General features: G+C 36.7%; 1 protein-coding gene across 1 annotated transcript; it reads left to right on the top strand.

Moving 5' to 3' along the window:
- The first annotated feature begins 9,634 nt into the window (after positions 1 to 9,634).
- On the top strand, positions 9,635 to 13,426 carry LOC120129722. Its single transcript, XM_039147160.1, has 5 exons — positions 9,635 to 9,967; positions 10,339 to 10,710; positions 10,822 to 11,055; positions 11,113 to 12,807; positions 13,211 to 13,426. The coding sequence occupies exons 1-5, from the start codon at positions 9,635 to 9,637 to the stop codon at positions 13,424 to 13,426; spliced, it is 2,850 nt and encodes a 949-aa protein (XP_039003091.1).
- The last annotated feature ends 9,524 nt before the right edge of the window (positions 13,427 to 22,950 follow it).

Raw genomic sequence — 22,950 nt, 5'->3', positions numbered from 1 at the left:
TTTTTTAAAAAAAAAAATCTCACATGGCTAAGAAACATAGAAGAGCATCACAAAAGTCTAAAGAGTAAAAATATGAAAACAAAACAATCATACATGACTAAGAAACATAGAAGAGCATCTTAACTGACTTCTATAAATAATAGAAGTAATTTGACATTCAAAATCATGGAGCCTTTTGGTGAGCACAGTGCGAACTATTCTTTCGCTTCAATTGAGCTCGAATTTCAGGTTTCAATCGAACTTCTATTTTTTTTTTGAGTTCGAGCCTTTTTGAGTTCAAGTTTCAATATTATATTTCAAGTTCGAGTTGAACTTGATAATTTTTAGCTCGTGAGTTTTTGAGTCTTACTTTTAAATTTTTCGAGTTCGACTCGGCTTGTTTAACAAACGACGTTGTTTGATTTAATTTTTTTAGAAAAAAAATAGAACCGGTTTTCAACCGGTTCACGGTCCGGTCCGGTTCGAACGGTTCACAACCGGTTCAACGGTTCCTTCCGGTTCACTAGTTGCGGTTTAACCGGTGTAGAATGAATCGGACCAGACAGAGGTTCCAGGTTGAACCGGCCGGTCCAGTCCAGATTTCAAAACACAGATACTCCCTTGAGGTCTCGGGTTTGAACAACTACATCTGTAGGGTGTGTGCATTATCAATGTTTAAAAAATATTATAAACAGATACTACCTTATAATCATCCATTTTTAGGGAAAAAATACTTGTGGATCTTTTCAGCACAATCAATACGGCTGATTCTTCAAACTTTCAACATCCAGACCAACAAACAAAATAAACAAACCCCAAATGGAAAAAAAATCAAAAGATAAAAAGTAAATCAAACACAAATATGAATGAAGGGATTGAATTGATAGGATCCTTTTGTCATTATTCAATTTTGTTTGGTTAAATAATGAGAATTTTTGTACTGGTATAATGAAAAAATTAGTACCCAAAGTTTGCACAAATATTCACTTAATCCTCTATTCCTTTTTTTTAGCATTTTAGTCCTTAATATTTCAATTTTTCTCTATAATCTTTATTGGATGAAAACGGTTAGTTGATTTAACAGTCAACTCATATTATTGACGCGATATTTTTCACTATTCTAAACAATAATTCTTAATATGTAAATCACATTTATTAATGTTAACCAACTTGTAAGGAAGTTTCTCAGATAAATCTTGAAAGAAAATATAGTACTTTTAACTTTAAGAGGTAAAGTACTTGTCCTTCCACACTGAAAACAAATGAAAATAGGTTAAGCATATTGGTTGTTGAGCTATGTTTCCACTACATTTCTTATTTCTAATAAGCATTAGATTATATATATAGTTTATATTTAATGCATAACTTTATTCTACTAATAAATTAAATGATCATCTTATGATATATATTTAAAGGTTTATGATTGTCTTTCTTGATGACGTATCTAAAACTTAAATTTGGATTTTCCCTTGAAAGTATAAGGTGTTTTACCATTACTTAGATCCGACACTTGTTAAATTATATTAATAATTAAAATTAGGGTAAAACACATATGGTCCTCCGACTATATGGTGCTATTTTGTTGAGTCTATCGACTATTAAAAATTCAAAAATGATCATCCAATTATTTATATGATTTAAACTCGTCTTAATTTTCCATTGAAAAATTGACGACCGTATAAGTTAGAAGTTAACTTGTTGATTGAGATATGCTAAAATCATATTTTAATGATGCTACAGGAACCACCGTTACTTTCAAGCACTGACTTGATAGTATAATGTAGATGATGACTCGATCCATAAAATATAGTTCAGATGGTTCTAGTATTATAATTTATCATATCTCAATCAACATGTTAACATCCAGCTCAGACAGCTGTCATATTTGTAACAGAAAAGGACGAGCTTGAAACCTATGAACAATCGAGTGATCATTTTGTAACTTTTAATAGTCGATGACTCAACAAAACTGCACCCTATCATTGGAGGACTATTTGTGTACATTACCCTTAAAATTATAACTAAAATTAGGTATCACAAATTAATCCGATATCAATTCAATTAAAAATTTATTAAATAACTTAAAGTTTGATTTATAGTTAATGTGATTGCAATAGTGTATTTGTATAAAATAAAACTCTAAATAAACAACTACAAGCTACATCTGAAATGATCAAATCTGTATTTAATAAGATTTATAAATAAATTTTATATGCGCCAGTCGGTGGCGCGTGCAGCTCATTGGCATCGATGTTTTAGTGTGTTTTGGAATGTCATACAACACGAGAGCAATGTCCTCCTCGCGTTTCCGGTGCGACAATATTTTGGATAAACTAAAATATTTAAATTATCAATTTCAGTCTATTTTAATAATTAAACTTTTAATTTTTTAAAATCAGAACTAAGGTTTAGTTCTTGTTTTATTTTATTATTCTACCGTTAAAAACTTAATATGTTTAGTACATAAAATATTAATTTTGACATGTTTTAGTACTTAAAGTTTAATTTTTTCCCCAAAAATTAACATTAAATTTTTAACGGGGTACTAAAATAAAACAAAAACTAAACATTATCTATGCTTTTGAAAAAATTAAATATTTAAATACTAAAATAAATCAAAACTAATAATTTAAGTACTAAAGGTATAGTTTAGCCTTTATATTTATTTGTAATTTATACTTTTATCAATTCACGATCCATCAAAGTATCTTTCATTGCGACAACAATGGCTTTCTTCGTCTACGTAAGTAAAAGTGAGATGAGACACTAGATCTAGTAGACTACGGTATGATAACAGTTGATCCTAAAATTTCAAACAATTATCATATCTCAGTCAACATATTAATGTCTAGCTCAGATGATTGTTATTTTTTAACAGAAAAAAATGTGTTTAAAACATATGAATAATTAAGTGAAAATTTTCATAAGTTTTTAATAATTGAGAGACTTAACAAAGCAATAGTCAGAGAACTATTTTATAACTTTTAATAATCAACTGACACAATAAAATAGTACTATGTAATCGAGAGATCATTTGTTTACTTTATCCTAAAAATTATAATATTAATTGTTAAATATATTGATTAATAATTTTAATAATATAATATTAAATTTATTATAATATAATTTAGTAAACTATCATAATAATAAATATAATATTATATTATTATAAATTATTAATCAATATATTTAACAATTAATATTATATAATTATAACTATAATTTAGTATACTATCATAATAATAAATATAATATTATATTATTAAAATTATTAATCAATATATTTAACAATTAATATTTTTATTAAAATGATACTAAAATATTATATTATTATATTAAATATATAAAATAATATTATTTTAAAGTAGAAAATTTAAAAAATAACTTACGAAAAACTAAGTCGTTAATAATTTTTTAAATAATATAAAAAATATATGTTCATCATAAAAATAAATTACATTTACGAATATATTTTTCACCAAAAACCAACTAAACGCCGAAAAATAACTAAAATATTTTTTGAAAAAATAATTACTATAAAATAATCAGACCATAAAATATGAATATATGAAAGTAAGGAACTTTAGATAAACTATTTTATTGATATTCCACAGTCAAGTCAGATTGGACATGCCATTAGACATAAATTTGTAAATATAATTAGGATTAATACAAAAATAAATTCTTAAATTATATAAAAATTGTCTTTTCATACCTAAAGAATAGTTTGTTAAAAATACGAATATAATATTTTTTTCCGTTACACTTTTAGGTGTTTACTGTTAAAAATTATTAAGTTTTTTTTAAAATAAAATATTATTTAAAATATTTTTAAAAAATATGAACGTGACACGTATCACTTAATGCGTTTTTGTAAAGGTATAAGTGTAATATAAAAAACATTTGACACCTACTTTTAATGAACAAAATTAGGCATCAAAAGTCAATTTTAAATATAGCTTAGACACTTACTTTTATACTAATATACATTTAGTACCTAAACTATCAATTTTGGTCCGTTTTAGTACCTAAACCTTCAAATTTTTTTCTTTTCAAAACTATACCTAACATTAGTTTTCATTTTAGTATCACACTGTTAAAAACTTAACGCGTTTGATACCTAAACTAGCAGCTTTAGTCCATTTAGTACCTAAGCTTTTAATCTTTTCAAAACTTAACGTTAAAATTTGAACATGGTACTAAAATGGAACAAAAACTAAAGTTTTTAACGACGAGGTACTAAAATGAAACAAAAACTAAAACTTAGGTATGATTTTGAAAAAAATGAAAGTTTATGTACTAAAACAAACCAAAATGAATAGTTTAGTCACTAAATACGTAATTTACCATATTCTATTATTTTGCTCTCTCTTTTTTCCCTAGAGCTATGGTGGCTGACCAAGAATTTGTAAACTTGTCACACCCCAATTTTAATTATAAATTATATTTAATCTAATCAAGGGACTAAAATGGATAGTTTTGAAAATTTTGGGTTAATCTTGTATGTTTAGGAATTTTAGGGTTTTGGTCCTAAATTTTCCCATTTTTGGGATGTAGAGAAAATTTTAAAAAATAGAATTTGGTGGATGTGATGGTTTGAACCATAACCTAGGGCATGGTCGACCACCACTCTACCATCTAGGCTACACTACTGTGGTGTAATATAATAATAAAAAATAATTTTAAGGGGTTAGACTGAGATTAAAAAAATACCTAAAACCAGAAACCCCTTCCTCTATTGTTAACAAAAACCCCAATTCCCAAATTTTCCCCTCTAAAGCCCTAGCTGTCGCCTCCTTTCATCAATCTACCCCGCTCTAGCCGCCATCATCAGAACCAACATCCCCCGACGACTTAACCCTGACCTTCAACTCACCCTTTCGATCATCGATCATTGCAAATCAAGGGAGGAAAACCCTTGCATTATCGTCGCTATCTCCCTCGATACTGACCATTCCAGCTACTGGTTAGCCTCACGACAGCTGCAATTGTGCTCTATAGGAAATTTCGACCAAAATCTGACCGATACTGTCACCCATCGTTGCATCGTTTCCATCGTCAGCTGTGGGTAAGCTCTTCGAACTATTTCCGATCATTTTACATTTTTGGCTGAATTTTTTATCTGTTTTGGGTTTGTAGACACTCGTTTTGTCCAGGGTTCTCGTTCGAGTTTTTACTCCAGTTTATTTATATACTACTAATTAGTATCATTACCATGTTTTGCATGTGTTTATCCATTTAGGTTGTTTTTAGTTTATTACCATGTATGTTTAATTATGTAGGGTGTTTAATAAATATACATATATATATCTATGATATGTTTAATAAAATTGCACTAAATAAACGTTTTTATGATTACAGACCCAAATGAAAAAACATATTACAACAGGCTTGAACCAAGCCCGAACTCAACAACCCGGAACTGGCAGCCCACACTGCTAGGGTTGGAAAAACCCTAGCCTCTATCTTGTCTCAGCGCCGCAACAGGAAGCCCGTTGGATCTGGCTTCACGATCCAACGGCTCAAAGCCTTCACCAGATTCCCGAGCCAGCTGCAGGATCCACCAGAGGAACCCGAGGCAACACACGCTCCACGAGCACGCCACTCCCGAGCACGCCACTCCCGAGCACCGAGACATCACTCTGATCGAGCACCCACAACCCAATAGCTCCCACGTGAAGCTACTGCCAGCACCACAACTGAGCAACACCAAGGCTCGGCTACCCACTGCTACCGCCTGTGACTTGCTCGTTCCCGTGACCTGCATACACACATGACAAGAAACAAAACATGAGACAGAGGGCAAAACTGCAACCATATATCACCAGAAAAAAGGACAGAAGAAAAAAAAAGAGGCTCATGAACGGCAGTGAACAAAAAAAATGAAAGAAAAGGAGAGTAGAGGGGAACTCTCAGTCATCAGCAACAGGGAAGAACAGAAAATAGAAAGAAAACGAAAATCAACCAGAAATCAACAGGAAGAAAAACAATTTCAAAAAAAACCTTAGATATCCACTTTCAATCCATCAGTAACCAAAAAAGGGACGAGAGCGAAGAAACTCACCTTTAAGTACTCACTGCCTTTGTTAAGAGTCCAGAACCCGCTGTAAGAAGGTAAAACCCTTCACCTTCTGTTATTTCCCAGCCATGCATGACCGTTTTGGGTCTCGGGTTCAGGGGTTTCGTTGGGTTCTGGGTAGGACCGTCTAGGTGGGGTTTGGGCGATGGTTTGACTTCTCATCGGAGTCCTCTAGGGAGGGGAAATGTCACGATGGTCGTGGTTTTGTAAGAGTATTAGAGGGTAAAGCCGGCTGAAATTTTCTGTTAGGGGGGTTTTCGGTAAGTTTGGTGTTAGTATCGTGATGGGGTTGAAATTTTCTGGTGGGGGTTAGTCTCGGTCTTAGACGGTGGCTGTGGAGATCTTTGGGTTTTCTGGCGGCGGTGGCTTTGGTTTTTAAGGTTTGGTGAAAGGATGAGGAGTTGAGGTCTAGGTGCTCATCGGGGCTTTTGGGTTTCGCTAGGGTCATTTGGAGGTAGCAGCCGTGGCTGTTACGGCGGAGGCCTGAGTTTCGCGTAGGGTTAGGCAAAAAGAAGAGAGAACTGGGTAAGGGTTTGAGAGAAGGGAAAATGGTTGGGGTTTGGTGTCTAGCCAGAGTGAAGAGGAAATTGGTGTTTAGCTAAGTTAAAGTTACCCTAATATCATATATGAACGCGTCAAAACGGCGTCGTTCCTTGATGGCGTGAAACGACGGCGTTTCAGGAGGCTAGACCAAAATAGGGTAATTCTGTAAGAGGCCTTCCCAACTTTGTTTCGACCCATTTTGGTCCCTGAACCGAGCTTTGTTGCAATTTTAATTTCGTATCTTAATTTCCAACGTATTTCATTTTAGTCCATAATCATATTAGGGCTATTTTTGTGTTGTTCTCACTTTGGATGTGTAATTTGGGAAATGTTCGTTTTGATCCTATGTAGTATCTTGGTTGTATCATGTTTGAAGTACCTCGAAATGAAATTTTTTATGAAAAGATCCTGTTGTTTATTTTCTTTATATTTTAGCCCCTTGTTTAATATTTTATGCTTAATTGTAGGTTTAATTTAAATTTATTTTAAGTGTATGCATGTACATATTATTTCGAGCATGTTGTTAGTACATATTTGTTTAGTTGTATTTTTTAAGCATGTTAACCTCATTTGCATGACTTAACCTAATCACATAATCGGATTAAGAGTAATACTCTTTTAATTTGAAATTGTTAGAATGACTTTTTCTTAACTTACAGAAAAGTTGTTTTGACAATTTTAAATTACAAGTGTATCCTATCAGTGACACCAAAAATTCGATTTAGTCACCTTAAAATTTGGGAACGAAAGAAAAGGAAATATTCGGTTATTTAAAATTTTCGAGGAAAGGTCGTTAGAACTGAACTAAAGATCTGGTCTCGATATTTTTAAATAATTGAATATTCTTTATCTTTCTAATGGCTTGGTAATTTTAATTTAACTTAGTTTGTTGCTTTTGTACACTGTAAAATCCATGCTTTTGTTATTTTTAAGGGATCAAAAATTAAATTAAAGTTGAACTTGTAAAATTCGTTGCAAAGACGTTAATTAATCGACTAGGTACCGATTTAGGGCGTTGTGGGGGTGCTAATCCTTCCCCACGCGTAACCGACTCCCGAATATGGACTTTGGTAGTGTATACCGCAAATTTGTTGTTTTAATTAAAATTAATTTTTATTTAAAATGACAACGTTTTTGGGTGTCCAATCACACCCTAATCAAAGATTGGTGGCAACTCCTCGAACCTATATTTTTTAAAAGGAATCCCAAATTTTTCGAAACGAAAGGTTTTCTAAAATCGCATTGTTTTTTAATTAAAATTCAATTGAAAATATAACAATTAAAAATGATGCGGTTTTCCAAAATATCGCTCCCCCAGACGGGTTTAAAAATCGTTTCGACAACTTAGCGACTCCACTGGGGACTTTTTTTTAGGGAGTCAGGCCGATAGTCGATTAATTAATTGTCTTTGCAAACGAAAGTTATAAGTTCATTTTAATTTGGTTTTTGATCCCTTGTTTGTGTTGAATTTCTTGTTTTCATTTTTATTTGTGATTTGGTTTACAAATAAATAGTTGTACTAACGTGTGATCTACATGTTTCAGTTTTCTAACCTTTAGTTTGTTGAGTTTCTTGGATCGAGGCAAAGGATTATGAGTTTCCCCACTTTTGCTAAACCTTCAATATTCAGAGCCTTCTAACTGTGCTCTATCCCATTAAGTAGGGGTGAAAGCTACACTTACGTGAAAAAAATTATTTTTCTCCGCACGGACTTTAGCTAGTAACCTCTGGGGTACATGCCTTATGTCTACGAGAAAACATTGAGTTTCCTTGCATGGATATGGGGATATGTATCCTCTCGAATTGAACTTGATTCGTTTTAAGCCTATAATGGGTGAGAATCGAGGGTCAGGCAAGCCCAAGGGGGCACCAGTAAAGGACAATTCGAGGGCCCTGTTAGAATTCTGCCTGTTTTATATCGAACCTCTGCCCATTTTTCTTCAAAAGTCGCAGAGGGGGAAACTCATTCTAACCTTTTCCTTGAATTTTTTTTTGCAAAAAGTATGCGAACTAGAGATCATGTGGTTAGGTTTATTTTTTGAGCAAGCATGTGAATTAGATACCATGCGGTTAGGATTTTTTGTGAACAACAAAGCATGTGGGTAGATATCATGTCGGGTAGGATCTACTAAAACATGATTGGGTAGTCAACATGTGAGGGTAGGTTTTATTCGATGTTCACGGTACTTACTATCTTGTTGTTTATCTTATGCGTACTAACCCGTTTTTGTTCTATGTCGATTTTATTGTGCTTTTATTGTATTTGCATCCTCATGTCATCAAGGGGTGTTAATTCGCAAGTGATTGACTAACAAGAAGGCTGACCATATTGAGGCAATAAATTCTCCACTATGTAGTCAAAATCGGGAGATCCAGAGATGTTCAAGTGATCTATGAAGAATGACACCCGATGAATGACGATATCTGAAGCTGATTGAAGAATTCCTTTAAAGCTACAAAGGACGAGATGTTGACTCAAGAGATAGATACAATCATACCAAGGACGAGAAGATCTTTCACAAAGACATGAAGACTGTTTTGCATTAAAGTGAAGATGGAGATCCCAAGATTCAATTTAAAGACATCTGACGTCATCAAAGGTGATGAAATACGCCGGCAATTTTGGAGGTGCAATTCCAGATCCCAGGAAGAGTACGACTCGAGAAAATGAAGAGATGAAGAATCACATTTGTATTTTGACTACATGGTGTACTTACTGAATTCTTGTTGTCTAAGTGAACGGTTGTTCTATAAGTGGTCACTTTTGAATTAACACCTTTTGCATTTGCATTTTGCATCCACATTTGCATTCGCATCGCTTTAATTTAAGCATTTTTACATGCATCAATCATGAAAACATGAGAGTAACTCGTAAAGGAACTGTGACAGAGAAATGCTGGGGAAGTCCAAGCATCACTATAATACAATGGAGAGAACCATGGAAGATAGGATTACTCAAATTGAAAAATTCAACTGCAGTTGCAAGATGATCTAAGGAAAATGCAAGAGGACATGCTTAAGGCTCAAGAAGATATGTTGTCTAAGTTGGCAAGTTTGTTGGAAGGGAGAAACCCGGAACATGGAAAGGCCCCTGAGCAAATGACTGGAGAACCACTTTATCCTCCAGGGTTTACCTCGGTACAGTCTCAAAATGTCCAAGGAACGTCTGTTCCTACCAAAGTGCACATAGATCCTCTCGGCGTTGCTGTGAATCTTCAACCAGGACCTAGTTCGCACCCCGAAGAAAGTCTCTATCACCAAGTCCCGGACCTTGATGAAGAGGCCAAAAAGAATGAAAACAAACACTTTCAGGAACAATTCAAACAATTAGCAAGTGAAGTCCAGGTTATGAAGGAAGAGACACCAGTATGTATCGACTGGACGCTAAAGAATTTAGTCTAGTTCCTGATTTGGTCCTGCCTCCAAAATTCAAAACTCCCGACTTCAAGAAATTCGACGGTACTAGATGCCCTTCCGCCCATATTACAATGTTCTGCAGGAAAATGACTGGGTACATAGGGGACGATCAGCTGTTGATCCATTGTTTCCAAGAAAGCTTGACAGGCTCAACATTGCGATGGTATAACCAACTAAAAAAGGCTGATATTAGGTCATGGAAAGACCTTGCTAAATCCTTTCTCGACCAGTATGAACATGTGAAAGATGTCAGGCCTAACAGATTGGTGTTGCAAGGAATGGAGAAGAAGCACAGTGAAAGTTTCAGACAATATGCTCAGAGATGGAGGGAGGTAGCAGTGCAAGTGTATCCACCATTGGAGGAGGGGGAAACAAATATACTTTTCATTAGTACTTTGAAGGCTCCTTTTCTCTCACACCTTATCGGTATTCCTTCCCGAAGTTTCGCTGATATAGTTACGACAGGAGAAATGATCGAAATGGCGATTAAAAATGGGAAGCTCGAGGGAGGAGAGTCCAGCAACAAATCGCCGATAAAGAAAAAGGAAAACGAAGTCACCCAGGTGAACCAGTACGATTCCAGTAACATCATAATGTCCCGATCTCAGGGAACGGTGGCACCACCTCAAAATGACAATAGACAAGGGGCAAGGGACCCGAGGAGAGGGAGGCCTCAATTTGATCCAATTCCTGTGACCTATAAGTAATTATTTCGCGATTTATACGATCGACATCTAGTCTCTCCTTATCATGTGGTACATATACAACCTCCTTATCCCAAATGGTATGATGCTAATGTTAAGTGTGATTACCATGGTGGGAATCCTGAACATTCCATTGAAAATTACACTGCATTAAAAAAAGTCGTTCAAGCTTTGAGAAGGAGGAATGTTATCAATTTTGGTGACAGTGAACAACCAAAGGTAGCCCAAAATCCATTGCCAAACCATGCTAGAACCGGGATTAACGCAGTCACTGAAGAGAAAGGAAAGAGGATTGTTATGGATGTTAGTGAGGTGGAATCACCCATGCTTTGGGTATGGTGCCAAATGGTTAAAGTGGGATTGTTGAAGCCTAGTCTATAATGTGACCAGTATAGCAGTGAAGAGGTGTGCCACTACCATAATTGCGCAGGACACAATATACAACAGTGTCCTGATTTCTTAAAATTGGTACAAGGGATGATGGACAAGAAAGAAATCGAATTCTTCAAAGAAGTGACTAAAAAAGAAAAAGCAGAGATTTGCGCTTCTGAAGGATCATCCAAACGGATACACAGTGTTGGTTGTCCCATCGTCATTACTCCCAAGAATCAAGTAAATGAAAGGGTAGCTCCTTCAAATCTGTTCCCATACAAAGATAATAAACAAGTGCCCTGGAGGTATGATTGTCAAATGAGAGAGGGGGCAAAAAAACAAGAAGAAATAAATGAAGTAGGGCACTTGACCAGAAGTGGTAGGTTCTTTTTCAAAGAGCCAGAGAAGAAGATTGCTGCTGAAAAAGGAAAGAATGTCGATGTTCAGATAAAAGAAGACGAACTCATTATCAATGAACTGGGGTTGAATGATGAAACAGTGGAATTCTTAAAATTTTTAAAACATAGTGAGTTCGGTGTTGTGGAACAATTGCACAAGCTGCCTGCCAGTATTTCTGACCTATCACTTATTTTGAGTTCAGAGGCTCATCGCAACGTCTTGATAAAAGTTTTGGACCATACCTTTGTCTCGAAGGAGTTACCCACAGAAAAGCTGGAGCGACTAGTTGCCAAAATGCAGGCTGATAACATTGTATCTTTTTCAAATGATGAGATCCCTTTGGGTATGATTGACAATCATAAGGCTCTACACATTACAGTTAGGTGCAAAGGGCACGTTTTATCCAGAGTACTTATAAGCGATGGTTCAACGTTAAATGTAATCCCCTTGGTGACTCTAAAAAAGCTGCCAGTGGATAGTACCCTGATGAGAAATTGTCAAAGTATGGTTCGATCTTTCGATGGAACAGAAAGAGAAGTGTTAGGCAAGATTGATATTCCTTTGACTATTGGTCCAGCGACATTTGAAGTGGAGTTTCTTGTGATGGACATCAAGCCTACATACAACTGCTTATTGGAAAGACACTGGATTCATCAGGCTGGGGCAGTTTCATCAACTTTATACCAGAGGCTAAAGTTCGTATTTGATGGAAGGCTGGTATGCATTCATGCGGAAGAAGACGTTATTGCTTCAGTTCCTGCAGCCCCATATGTTGAAGTGGAAGAACAAGCTGTTGAATGTCCTTTCAGATCGTTTGACAATACCACGTTTGTGGCCGAAGGCAAGAAAATCTCAGAGCCTAGATCGTCATACTGCACCAAAACGGGGCACAAACTGACCCTTGGAAGAGGGACCAAAGGTATCCAAGGGCTAGGACGTCAGTTGCAAGGACCAGTTGGGCCAAATTACCCTATTGCTAAAAGAGACAGGTTTGGTTTAGGGTATCAACTAACTTTGAAGGAAAAACAGAGGGGTATCAAGAGGAATCGGGAATTGAGAGAGGCAAGATTGACTGGTGAAGACCCAAGTTGGGGACCCATGACCTTCCCGCCATTGAGTGTCATTTTCACATCAGCAGGGTATGTGTTTCAAAGGACTTCAAGAAGTGGTAAAGTGATGATTGAGAATGCCTTGGAGGATTTTGGCATTAATGTTGTAACCAATGAGGAGTTTGAAGGAATGAGAGCTACATGCGTCTATCCTGCACCCCCAGGCTTTGTGTTGAACAACTGGACTATGGAGGAATCGCCCTTAGTTTACAAATCTTTTACAGAGTAGCGCACTAGAACTTTTCCCTATTGTTCGTACCCTGGGGCAATAGGGGATCTGATGTAAAGGGTTAAGCTGTGTGTTTTTACTTGCTTTCAATAAAGGATGCATTTCATTGGTCCAAAATGGCAAACACTCTCCCATGCATTTCATTTTTGGTTGTATGATGTATGTATTATTTCTTTCTATTTATTTGTATGGGAAAGATTCTTCTATATATATATGTATATATCTTCGTTTCCGTTATTCTTTCAGGAACTCAGATATCAATGATACAAATGCTAATGACTCTGACCCGGAGATTGATTTTGAGATGCCCATGTGTCAAGGAGAAATCGAAGGTTGTGATGACGATGAGTGATGTGAACTACCTTCAGAATTACTGAAGAGGGTTGAACAAGAAGATAAACAGATTTTGCCTCACGAAGAGCTTACAGAGATCTGGAATTTGGGTACGGATGAGGATAAAAGAAGTAAAGATTGGTACCACCCTGTGTGCAGAATGAAGGCAGAGCTTGATAGAATTACTTCCAGAATTCAAGGATGTATTTGCTTAGTCATACACGGATATGCCATGTCTGGACACAAAATTGGTGGTCCATAAACTACGATAAAGCATGATTGCAAGCCTGTACAACGGAATCTGAGAAGAATGAGACCAGAGATGCTGCTCAAAATAAAAGAAGAAGTGAAGAAACAATTTGATGTCGGGTTTCTCACAGTGGCCAAATATCCTGAGTGGGTGCCGAATATTGTCCTAGTGCTAAAGAGGGATGAGAAAGTTTGAATGTGTGTCGACTACAGAGCAAGTCCAAAGGATAATTTTCCTTTTCCACATATAGACACTTTAGTGGATGATACTGCTGGAAATTCTTTATTCTCATTTATGGATGATTTCTCTAGCCACAATCAAATTAAAGTGCACTATGAAGATATGAACGACGCTTGTCACTAATGGGAGTACCTGCATTGTCTGAAAGATTAGCCAGTTGGAAAATCCTGTTGTCCGAATTTGATATCCAGTATGTAAGCCAGAAAGTGGTTGGAGGGAGTGCCATAGTAGAATTCATTGCAAGTAGGGCTTCCGAAGAATATGAACCGTTGAATTTTGATTTCCCGACTGATGATTTAATGGCTATCTTGGTGGAAGAAACAATTGCATCCACCGGGAGATACTAGAAGATGGACTTTGATGGCTTCAAACGCCTTGGGGCATGGGATTGCGACAATCTTGGTCTCACTATATGAAGAGCATTATCATTTTACCAGTCGGCTCAATTTTGATTGTACAAACAATATGGCCGAGTATGAAGCTTGTGTCATGGGCCTTAGAGCTACCATTGAACTCAAGGTAAAAGTGCCCAAGGTATATGGTGATTCAGCTCTCGTAATCTACCAACTCAGAGGAGAATGGGAAACGAAAGGTCCCAAACCGGTGGAATATCGTAAATTACTCTTGGAACTTATTGAAGAATTTGAAGAAATGACTTTCAATTACCTCCCCAGAGAAGAAAATCGAATGACAGATGCTTTGGCTACTCTGACAGCAGCCTTTAAGATGAACATGCATGCAAATATGATGCCTATTGAGATGAAGGCTTATGATTATCCAGCCCCACTGCTTTAACGTTGAAGAAAAGAAAGATGGGAGACTCAATACTATGATATCTTGCAATATATAAGGTATCAAAGTTATCCCAAATAGGCGACCGAGAATGACAAAAGAGCCATTAGAAGAATGACAGCAGGGTATGTGTTCAATGTTGAGACCCCGAAGAAGCATGGATCAGATCCTATTAAGGTGTGTGGACTCTAAAGAAGCTAAGACCATTCTTGAAGAAATTTATGAAGGAGTATGTGGTACCCACGCTAATGAATTTATGGAGATAGAATGCACACCCCTCCTCATCAGTTGCATATAATGACAATTCTGTGGTCGTTGGCTATGTGGGGCATGGATGATGGACTCTGACAATACCTTGAACTTAAACAACAAGATGATGGACTATGTCTGTGAGCAATTCAAGATAAAGCATCATAATTCCACTATCTATCGCCTAAAGATGAATGGGGCAGTGGAGGCGGCTAATATGAACATTAAGAGGCTTATAGAGAAGATGACTGAAACTTATAAAGATTGGCATGAGAAGTTGCCATTTGCTCTCTTTGCCTATCAGACTTCTGTACGGACGTCAACTGAGGCAACTCCATTTTTTTCTCTAGTTTATGGGATGGAAGCTGTCCTCCCTATTTGAAGTGGAAACTCCCTCACTTCGGTCAGAAGTGAAGCTAAATGAGGCAGAGTGGGTACAGGCCAGATATGACCAATTGGATTTGATTGAAGAAAAGAGATTGAAAGCTATTTGCCATGGTCAGATGTACCAGAAGCGGATGATACGAGCAGATGGTAAGAAAGTTCACCCTCGAGAAGTCCACGAAAGGGGTCTGATGCTCAGGAGGATATTGCTCATTCCAAAAGATTTCCGAGGGAATTGGATGCCCAAGTGGAAAATACCCTATGTTGTCAAGAAAACCTTTTTTGGGAAGCTCTAGTCTTGATTAAGATGGATGAGTTCGAATTACCTTATTCAGTGAACTCCAAACGCAGCTAAGAAGGATTTTTCTTGAAGATGAAAAAATAAAAAAATGAAAATGAAAAAATAAAAAAAATGAAAAAAATGAAAAAAAATGAAAAAAAATGAAAAAAAATGAAAAAAAATGAAAAAAAAGAAAAAAAATGAAAAAAAATGAAAATGAAAAAATGAAAAAAAATGAAAAAAATGAAAAAAAATGAAAAAAAATGAAAATGAAAAAATGAAAAAAAAACAAAACAAAAACAAATAAAAGGGGGGGTTCAAGATGCAAACTTGAAAAAGACATCTTGAAACCAAAGGAGGTCAAGTTGAAAACCCGTAGAGGGCGGCTTGAGTTTTAAATTCAGAATTCGTGCACGGTGGAGGTTCTGAATTATTTTTGGAAGAGGAAAGAGCTTATGACGTGAGTAGTAACAATGACAGTTGGTGATCAGGATTGAGACTAAAGATTAATGTGTCTCTATAAAAGTAACCAGAGGAGAAATTGAATGCACATGAGATTCAATACTGGTTTACGGCATCCAATAATGGGAGATTTTGGGGTTCAGAAGTAGCTTTGCACTCTTCAGTGTCATCACAATTTTGGAGTTCCTTTTGATAGAAGCTACGCTCGGGTTATTCTAACGGCGTGCCAGTTCAAAGGCATTTGTGTTATTGATATTTGAATACGCCTATCATTTTGTTCTTTTTCCAGTTAAAAGTTTGCCATATAGTTGCTAAAAATTCTTTGTATTTATAAATAAAGTAATATTTTTCCTTTTCAATTCTCCTTTACAAGCATTTGATTTTGAAAAAGTTAAAACATATAGCTTAGCTTATGGTACATGAGATCATTTTGTATTGTTATGCAAAAGATGTTGAAAAGACAAGTATTCTGAAGCTAACATTGGTTTTAGCATGTATGTTTGTATGGTTATGGGAAGCAGAAACCTTGGGATTCATAGAAAATTCCAGCCATTAATAGGTGGCCCAAAGAGAATGCCATTCATCAAGAAGTTGGTCATGGGTAATGGTAGGCTTCAAGAATGAGAGAAGTCAAAGTTATGTCAAGCCGAGAGATATGATTTTGAGATTGTTAACTGGGGTGAACTGGTCAAATGTTCGGTGCCCAAGACGAAATCGAGGTCCATCAAAATCAAAGGAGACGATGTTCCTTCGAAGAAGAAAATGTGTTGAATTGAATATTTGCATACATTTTAGGCATGAATAGGATCATGACATTGCATGATGAATTAAATGTCTACAGGTTTCCCCATGATAGTGGAGGATTGAATATATTGAAGCATCAAGATGATGATGACTAGTTTTGAAATCCTAAAAAGAATGATGACAACAATTGAGCCAAAGTAGATTCACATATCTAAGGGCTTCCAGACAAGTTTTCACGATGAAGATGAATTTTTAGAAAATTTCTCGAACTCAAAATTTTTGAGTTGGATATTTTCGAGCATACATTAATGATTGATAATGTTTGATTTTCAGGTTCAACCTTCGAAGCGAATCAAACTCAAGCCTTCACGAAAGAGTAGTGAAGTAAATTATCTATAAGCCTTCACAAGGAGGTAGTGAAGCAACAGAAGATTGTTCGAGTTCTACTCCCTGAAGAAAATAGGGCGGACCCGTAGGAAGATTATTGTTCGAGTTCTACTCCCTGAAGAAATAGGGTGGACCCGTAGGAAGATTATTGTTCGAGTTCTTACTCCCTGAAGAAATATAGAGCGAGCCCGTAGGAAGATTATTGTTCGAGTTTTACTCCCTGAAGAAAAAGAGAGCGGACCCGTAGGAAGATTATTGTTCGAGTTCTTACTCCCTGAAGAAAAAGAGAGTGGACCCGTAGGAAGATTATTGTTCGAGTTCTACTCCTTGAAGAAATAGAGAGCGGACCCGTAGGAAGATTATTGTTCGAGTTATTACTCCCTAAAGAAAAAGAGAGCGGACACGTAGGAAGATTATTGTTCGAGTTCTACTCCCTGAAGAAATAGAGAGCGGACCCGTAGGAAGATTATTGTTCGAGTTTTTACTCCCTGAAGAAAAAGAGAGCGGACCTGTAGGAAGATTATTGTTCGAGTTCTACTCCCTGAAGAAATAGAGAGCGGACCCGTAGGAAGATTATCGTTCGAGTTCTTACTCCCTGAAGGAAAAGAGAGCGGACCCGTAGGAAGATTATTGTTCGAGTTCTACTCCCTGAAGAAATAGAGAGCGGACTCGTAGGAAGATTATTGTTCGAGTTCTTACTCCCTGAAGAAAAAGAGAGCGGACCCGTAGGAAGATTATTGTTCGAGTTCTACTCCTTGAAGGAAGAGAGAGCAGACCCGTAGGAAGATGATTGTTCGAGTTCTACTCCCTGAAGAAAAGAGAGAGCGAGCCCGTAGGAAGAAGAATGTTCGAGTTCTACTCCCTGAAGAAAGAGAAAGTGAACCCGTTGGTCGAAGATTTTTCAAATCTCACTTACCGTGAAGGAAGATTGGAGCAGATCCCTTACCAAGTTCCCAATCGAGGATGAAATTGGACAAAAACGCGCTGTCTTTTTTATCTTTACCCTATTCTTGTTAACACAAGAATGCACAAAGAGGGGCAGCTGTAGACACTCGTTTTGTCTAGGGTTCTCGTTCGAGTTTTTACTCCAGTTTATTTATATACTACTAATTAGTATCATTACCATGTTTTGCATGTGTTTATCCATTTAGGTTGTTTTTAGTTTATTACCATGTATGTTTAATTATATAGGGTGTTTAATAAATATACATATATATATATCTATGATATGTTTAATAAAATTGCACTAAATAAACGTTTTTATGATTACAGACCCAAATGAAAAAACATATTACAACAGGCTTGAACCAAGCCCGAACTCAACAACCCGGAACTGGCAGCCCACACTGCTAGGGTTGGAAAAACCCTAGCCTCTATCTTGTCTCAGCGCCGCAACAGGAAGCCCGTTGGATCTGGCTTCACGATCCAACGGCTCACAGCCTTCACCAGATTCCCGAGCCAACTACAGGATCCACCAGAGGAACCCGAGGTAGCACACGCTCCACGAGCACGCCACTCCCTAGCACTGAGACAGCACTCTGATCGAGCACCCACAACCCAACAGCTCCCACATGAAGCTACTGCCAGTACCACAACCGAGCAACACCAAGGCTCGGCTCCCCATTGCTGCCGCCTGTGACTTGCTCGTTCCCGTGACCTGCATACACACATGGCAAGAAACAAAACACGAGACAGAGGGGAAAACTGCAACTATATATCACCAGAAAAAAAGGATAGAAGAAAAAAAAGGAGGCTCATGAACGGCAGTGAACAAAAAAATGAAAGAAAAGGAGAGTAGAGGGGAACTCTCAGTCATCAGCAACAGGGAAGAACAGAAAATAGAAAGAAAATGGAAATCAACCAGAAATCAACAGGAAGAAAAACCATTTCAAAAAAAAACATTAGATATCCACTTTCAATCCATCAGTAACCAGAAAAGGGACGAGAGCGAAGAAACTCACCTTTAAGTACTCACTGCTTTTGTTAAGAGTCCAGAACCCGCTGTAAGAAGGTAAAACCCTTCACCTTCTGTTATTTCCCAGCCATGCATGACCGTTTTGGGTCTCGGGTGCAGGGGTTTCGTTGGGTTCTGGGTAGGACCGTCTAGGTGGGGTTTGGGTGATGGTTTGACTTCTCATCGGAGTCCTCCAGGGAGGGGAAAGGTCACGGTGGTCGTGGTTTTGTAAGAGTATTAGAGGGTAAAGCCGGCTGAAATTTTCTGTTAGGGGGTTTTCGGTAAGTCTGGTGTTAGTATCGTGATGGGGTTGAAATTTTCTGGTGGGGGTTAGTCTCGGTCTTAGACGGTGGACGTGGAGATCTTTGGGTTTTCTGGCGGTGGTGGCTTTGGTTTTTAAGGTTTGGTGAAAGGATGAGGAGTTGAGGTCTAGGTGCTCATCGGGGCTTTTGGGTTTCGCTGGGGTCATTTGGAGGTAGCAGCCGTGGTGGCTGTTACGGCGGAGGCCTGAGTTTCGCGTAGGGTTAGGCGAAAAGAAGAGAGAACTGGGTAAGGGTTTGAGAGAAGGGAAACGGTTGGGGTTTGGTGTCTAGCCAGAGTGAAGAGGAAATTGGTGTTTAGCTAAGTTAAAGTTACCCTAATATCATATATGAACGCGTCAAAACGGTGTCGTTCCTTGATGGCGTGAGACGATGGCGTTTCAGGAGGCTAGACCCATCCGCGCCCTTAGGAAAATAGGGTAATTCTGTAAGAGGCCTTCCCAACTTTGTTTCGACCCATTTTGGTCCCTGAACCGAGCTTTGTTGCAATTTTAATTTCGTATCTTAATTTCCAACGTATTTCATTTTAGTCCATAATCATATTAGGGCTATTTTCATGTTGTTCTCACTTTGGATGTGTAATTTGGGAAATATTCGTTTTGATCCTATGTAGTATCTTGGTTGTATCATGTTTGAAGTACCTCGAAATGAAATTTTTTATGAAAAGATCCTGTTGTTTATTTTCTTTATATTTTAGCCCCTTGTTTAATATTTTATGCTTAATTGTAGGTTTAATTTAAATTTATTTTAAGTGTATGCATGTACATATTATTTCGAGCATGTTGTTAGTACATATTTGTTTAGTTGTATTTTTTTAAGCATGTTAACCTCATTTGCATGACTTAACCTAATCACATAATCGGATTAAGGGTAATACTCTTTTAATTTGAAACTGTTAGAATGACTTTTTCTTAACTTACAGAAAAATTGTTTTGACAATTTTAAATTATAAGTGTATCCTATCAGTGACACCAAAAATTCGATTTAGTCACCTTAAAATTTGGGAACGAAAGAAAAGGAAATATTCGGTTATTTAAAATTTTCGAGGAAAGGTCGTTAGAACTGAACTAAAGATCTGGTCTCGATATTTTTAAATAATCGAATATTCTTTATCTTTCTAATGGCTTGGTAATTTTAATTTAACTTAGTTTGTTGCTTTTGTACACTGTAAAATCCATGCTTTTGTTATTTTTAAGGGATCAAAAATTAAATTAAAGTTGAACTTGTAAAATTCGTTGCAAAGACGTTAATTAATCGACTAGGTACCGATTTAGGGCGTTGTGGGGGTGCTAATCCTTCCCCACGTGTAACCGACTCCCTAATCTGGACTTTGGTAGCGTAGACCGCAAATTTGTTGTTTTAATTAAAATTAATTTTTATTTAAAATGACAACATTTTTGGGTGTCCAATCACACCCTAATCAAAGATTGGTGGCGACTCCTCAAACCTATATTTTTTAAAAGGAATCCCAAATTTTTCGAAACGAGAGGTTTTCTAAAATCGCATTATTTTTTAATTAAAATTCAATTAAAAAGATAACAATTAAAAATGACGCGGTTTTCCAAAATATCGCTCCCCTAGACGGGTTTAAAAATTGTTTCGACAGGGTTGCTTTTGATGATTGATTATACGAGGAGTTCTTGGCTATTCGAAATTGTCCCCGTCATCGCCGCACACACTGCCACGCACCGTTGGTGTGCGTGGGGCTTCTCTGTCAACCCATAAACCTTATGGAGCGGTCCGGTCAATCTGAACCAGCCCGAACCTATTTGAGTCAACTCAGACCGAGTTGAGTCAACCCAAACCGGCCTATGTCAACCTGAACTAGCATTACCCGTTGACTTACCCATTAACCGTTGACATGGCCGTTGACTCTGACCAAAAAGTTCAATTTTTTTAAAATTCACATTCTATGTTTTTCGACGTAATGACTCCAAATTCGAAGTCCGTTTTGCCAAATTTGAACTCAAAATAATCTGAATTGACCCATAAACTCGAATATGCATATGTAATTTAATTAAGTTCATAAGTTCAATAACTGATTACTTTATGACGTCGTTAATTAAGGTACTCGTGGATCTCCTGACTGTTCGCCTGTTCGACCCGATTTCTTTTAGATCTGTCCGTTTGTGCGATCTCGTGATTACTCGTATAGATCTGTAACCATATTAGATACTTAGTTTAGTGTACTACTCCGATAATAACCTTGTTCTGATATGCCTTGGTTCCTCGTACAGTCGAAGAGTGCAGTGAAGCTGGTGGTCGATAGATCTACCAGACTGATTCATTTTGCTAGGTGTGTTCCTTGTATGCCATATAATTATTTTAAATATATGTTTGAAACACCATGTGCACATAATTATTTTCTCTGATTTGAAATCAATTGTTTTTTGATTTGACAACCGTATTATTTATCTAATTTAAGTATGATTCCTAACTTATTATATTTTAAATCACGCTTGCTTGACACATGTTCTCTGGTTATTTTTTTACTGATAAATAAATATATGTCTAAACTCTGATTTTCTGCTACCACTGGTTACTGTTTGAAAAATATTTTTCTTCAGGGTATTCTGGGATCTGGTATGAAGTTTCTGCAGGTTCAACTTTGATCAAGCTGATAATTCCTTATATAGGTTAAGCACCGATCAAACTGATAATTCCTTATAGACCTAAGGCAACTCTTGGGTGGCCTTCTAGGCCCAATGGGCCTAGTGGTAAGAGCTTATGGTCCCTATGGTACTTCTTTAAGGTGGATCATCTGCTATGTGAATTTGGTAAGTCCTTATGGGCATGAGGGCACACCCATCAGGTAGGCCTCAGGTAGGCACCTACGCTTCGGATATAATAAGACCTTATAGACCCAAGGTTCTCCCTTAGGTTGGCACCTACTCCCTTTGGGCCTAGGGTAATTCCTTATGGATGTAGTTCTTGGAAATTACATATGGTGTATGTTGGAGAGTTGTCATGTATTTTAAATTACAACTCTACTATCATTTTCATAACTTTGATAATAAACCAATTTCAAACATTAATTGTATGTTTTTTGTACTACTGGAACACACTGGGCTCCTTATCTCACTCCTGAAAACGTTTCCCTTTCAGATATTATTTAATAGGCGACCCATACCTGGCACTTGGAGGATCGACACATTCATATAATATTATTTTGTTGTAATGAATTTATCTTCCGAGTTGCATTTATTTTGGGTGACATGTGCCTATATTTTGAAAATACTCATTTTACGACGTATGCTGCTTCTGCTACCGATGTTAGATTTGTTTCGATACTGATTATGGAATATTTTATTTTACTTAGTCCTTACAACTTTAATTTACTAAAATTGAACTTTAATGTTATCAACTATATTTTAAAGATGTTTATTTGTAATACGATTTTAAACTATTGAAAAATGTTTTGGAAAAATTTTATCGTAATCTGCTAGATCTGGTCGTAACACGTAAGTCGAGTCTAGAGGGTTACATTTAGTTGGTATCATAGCTTTTAGTTTTTAAGCATTGGACTGTTGATGGGTCCTAAATAAAAATAATATTTTAAAATGTTTTACAAAATAAGTCACGAAGGTCATGTCACCAAGTTTTTACGAGTTTAGCTCTGTGCGAGACTCCAAGTGCCAATATAATCTTAGGCTTTATATTTCTTTAGTGAACCTCAAGACCACCAAGATGAGTGCTAGACGTGGTTGTCAACTTGGCTATAGGT

The sequence above is a fragment of the Hibiscus syriacus genome, unplaced genomic scaffold (genome assembly GCF_006381635.1).
Source record: "Hibiscus syriacus cultivar Baekdansim isolate YM2019G1 unplaced genomic scaffold, ASM638163v2 tig00110503_pilon, whole genome shotgun sequence".
Lineage (NCBI taxonomy): Eukaryota > Viridiplantae > Streptophyta > Magnoliopsida > Malvales > Malvaceae > Hibiscus > Hibiscus syriacus.
This window is presented reverse-complemented; position numbering and strand designations above follow the sequence as displayed.

Coding starts and splice junctions, on each gene's coding strand:
- LOC120129722 (XM_039147160.1), top strand. CDS start 9,635: ATGTTGTCTAAGTTGGCAAGTTTGTTGGAAGGGAGAAACCCGGAACAT. Junction 10,711..10,821: donor CTCAATTTGATCCAATTCCT/GTGACCTATAAG, acceptor GCTAATGTTAAG/TGTGATTACCATGGTGGGAA. Junction 12,808..13,210: donor CTATGGAGGAATCGCCCTTA/GTTTACAAATCT, acceptor GAATTACTGAAG/AGGGTTGAACAAGAAGATAA.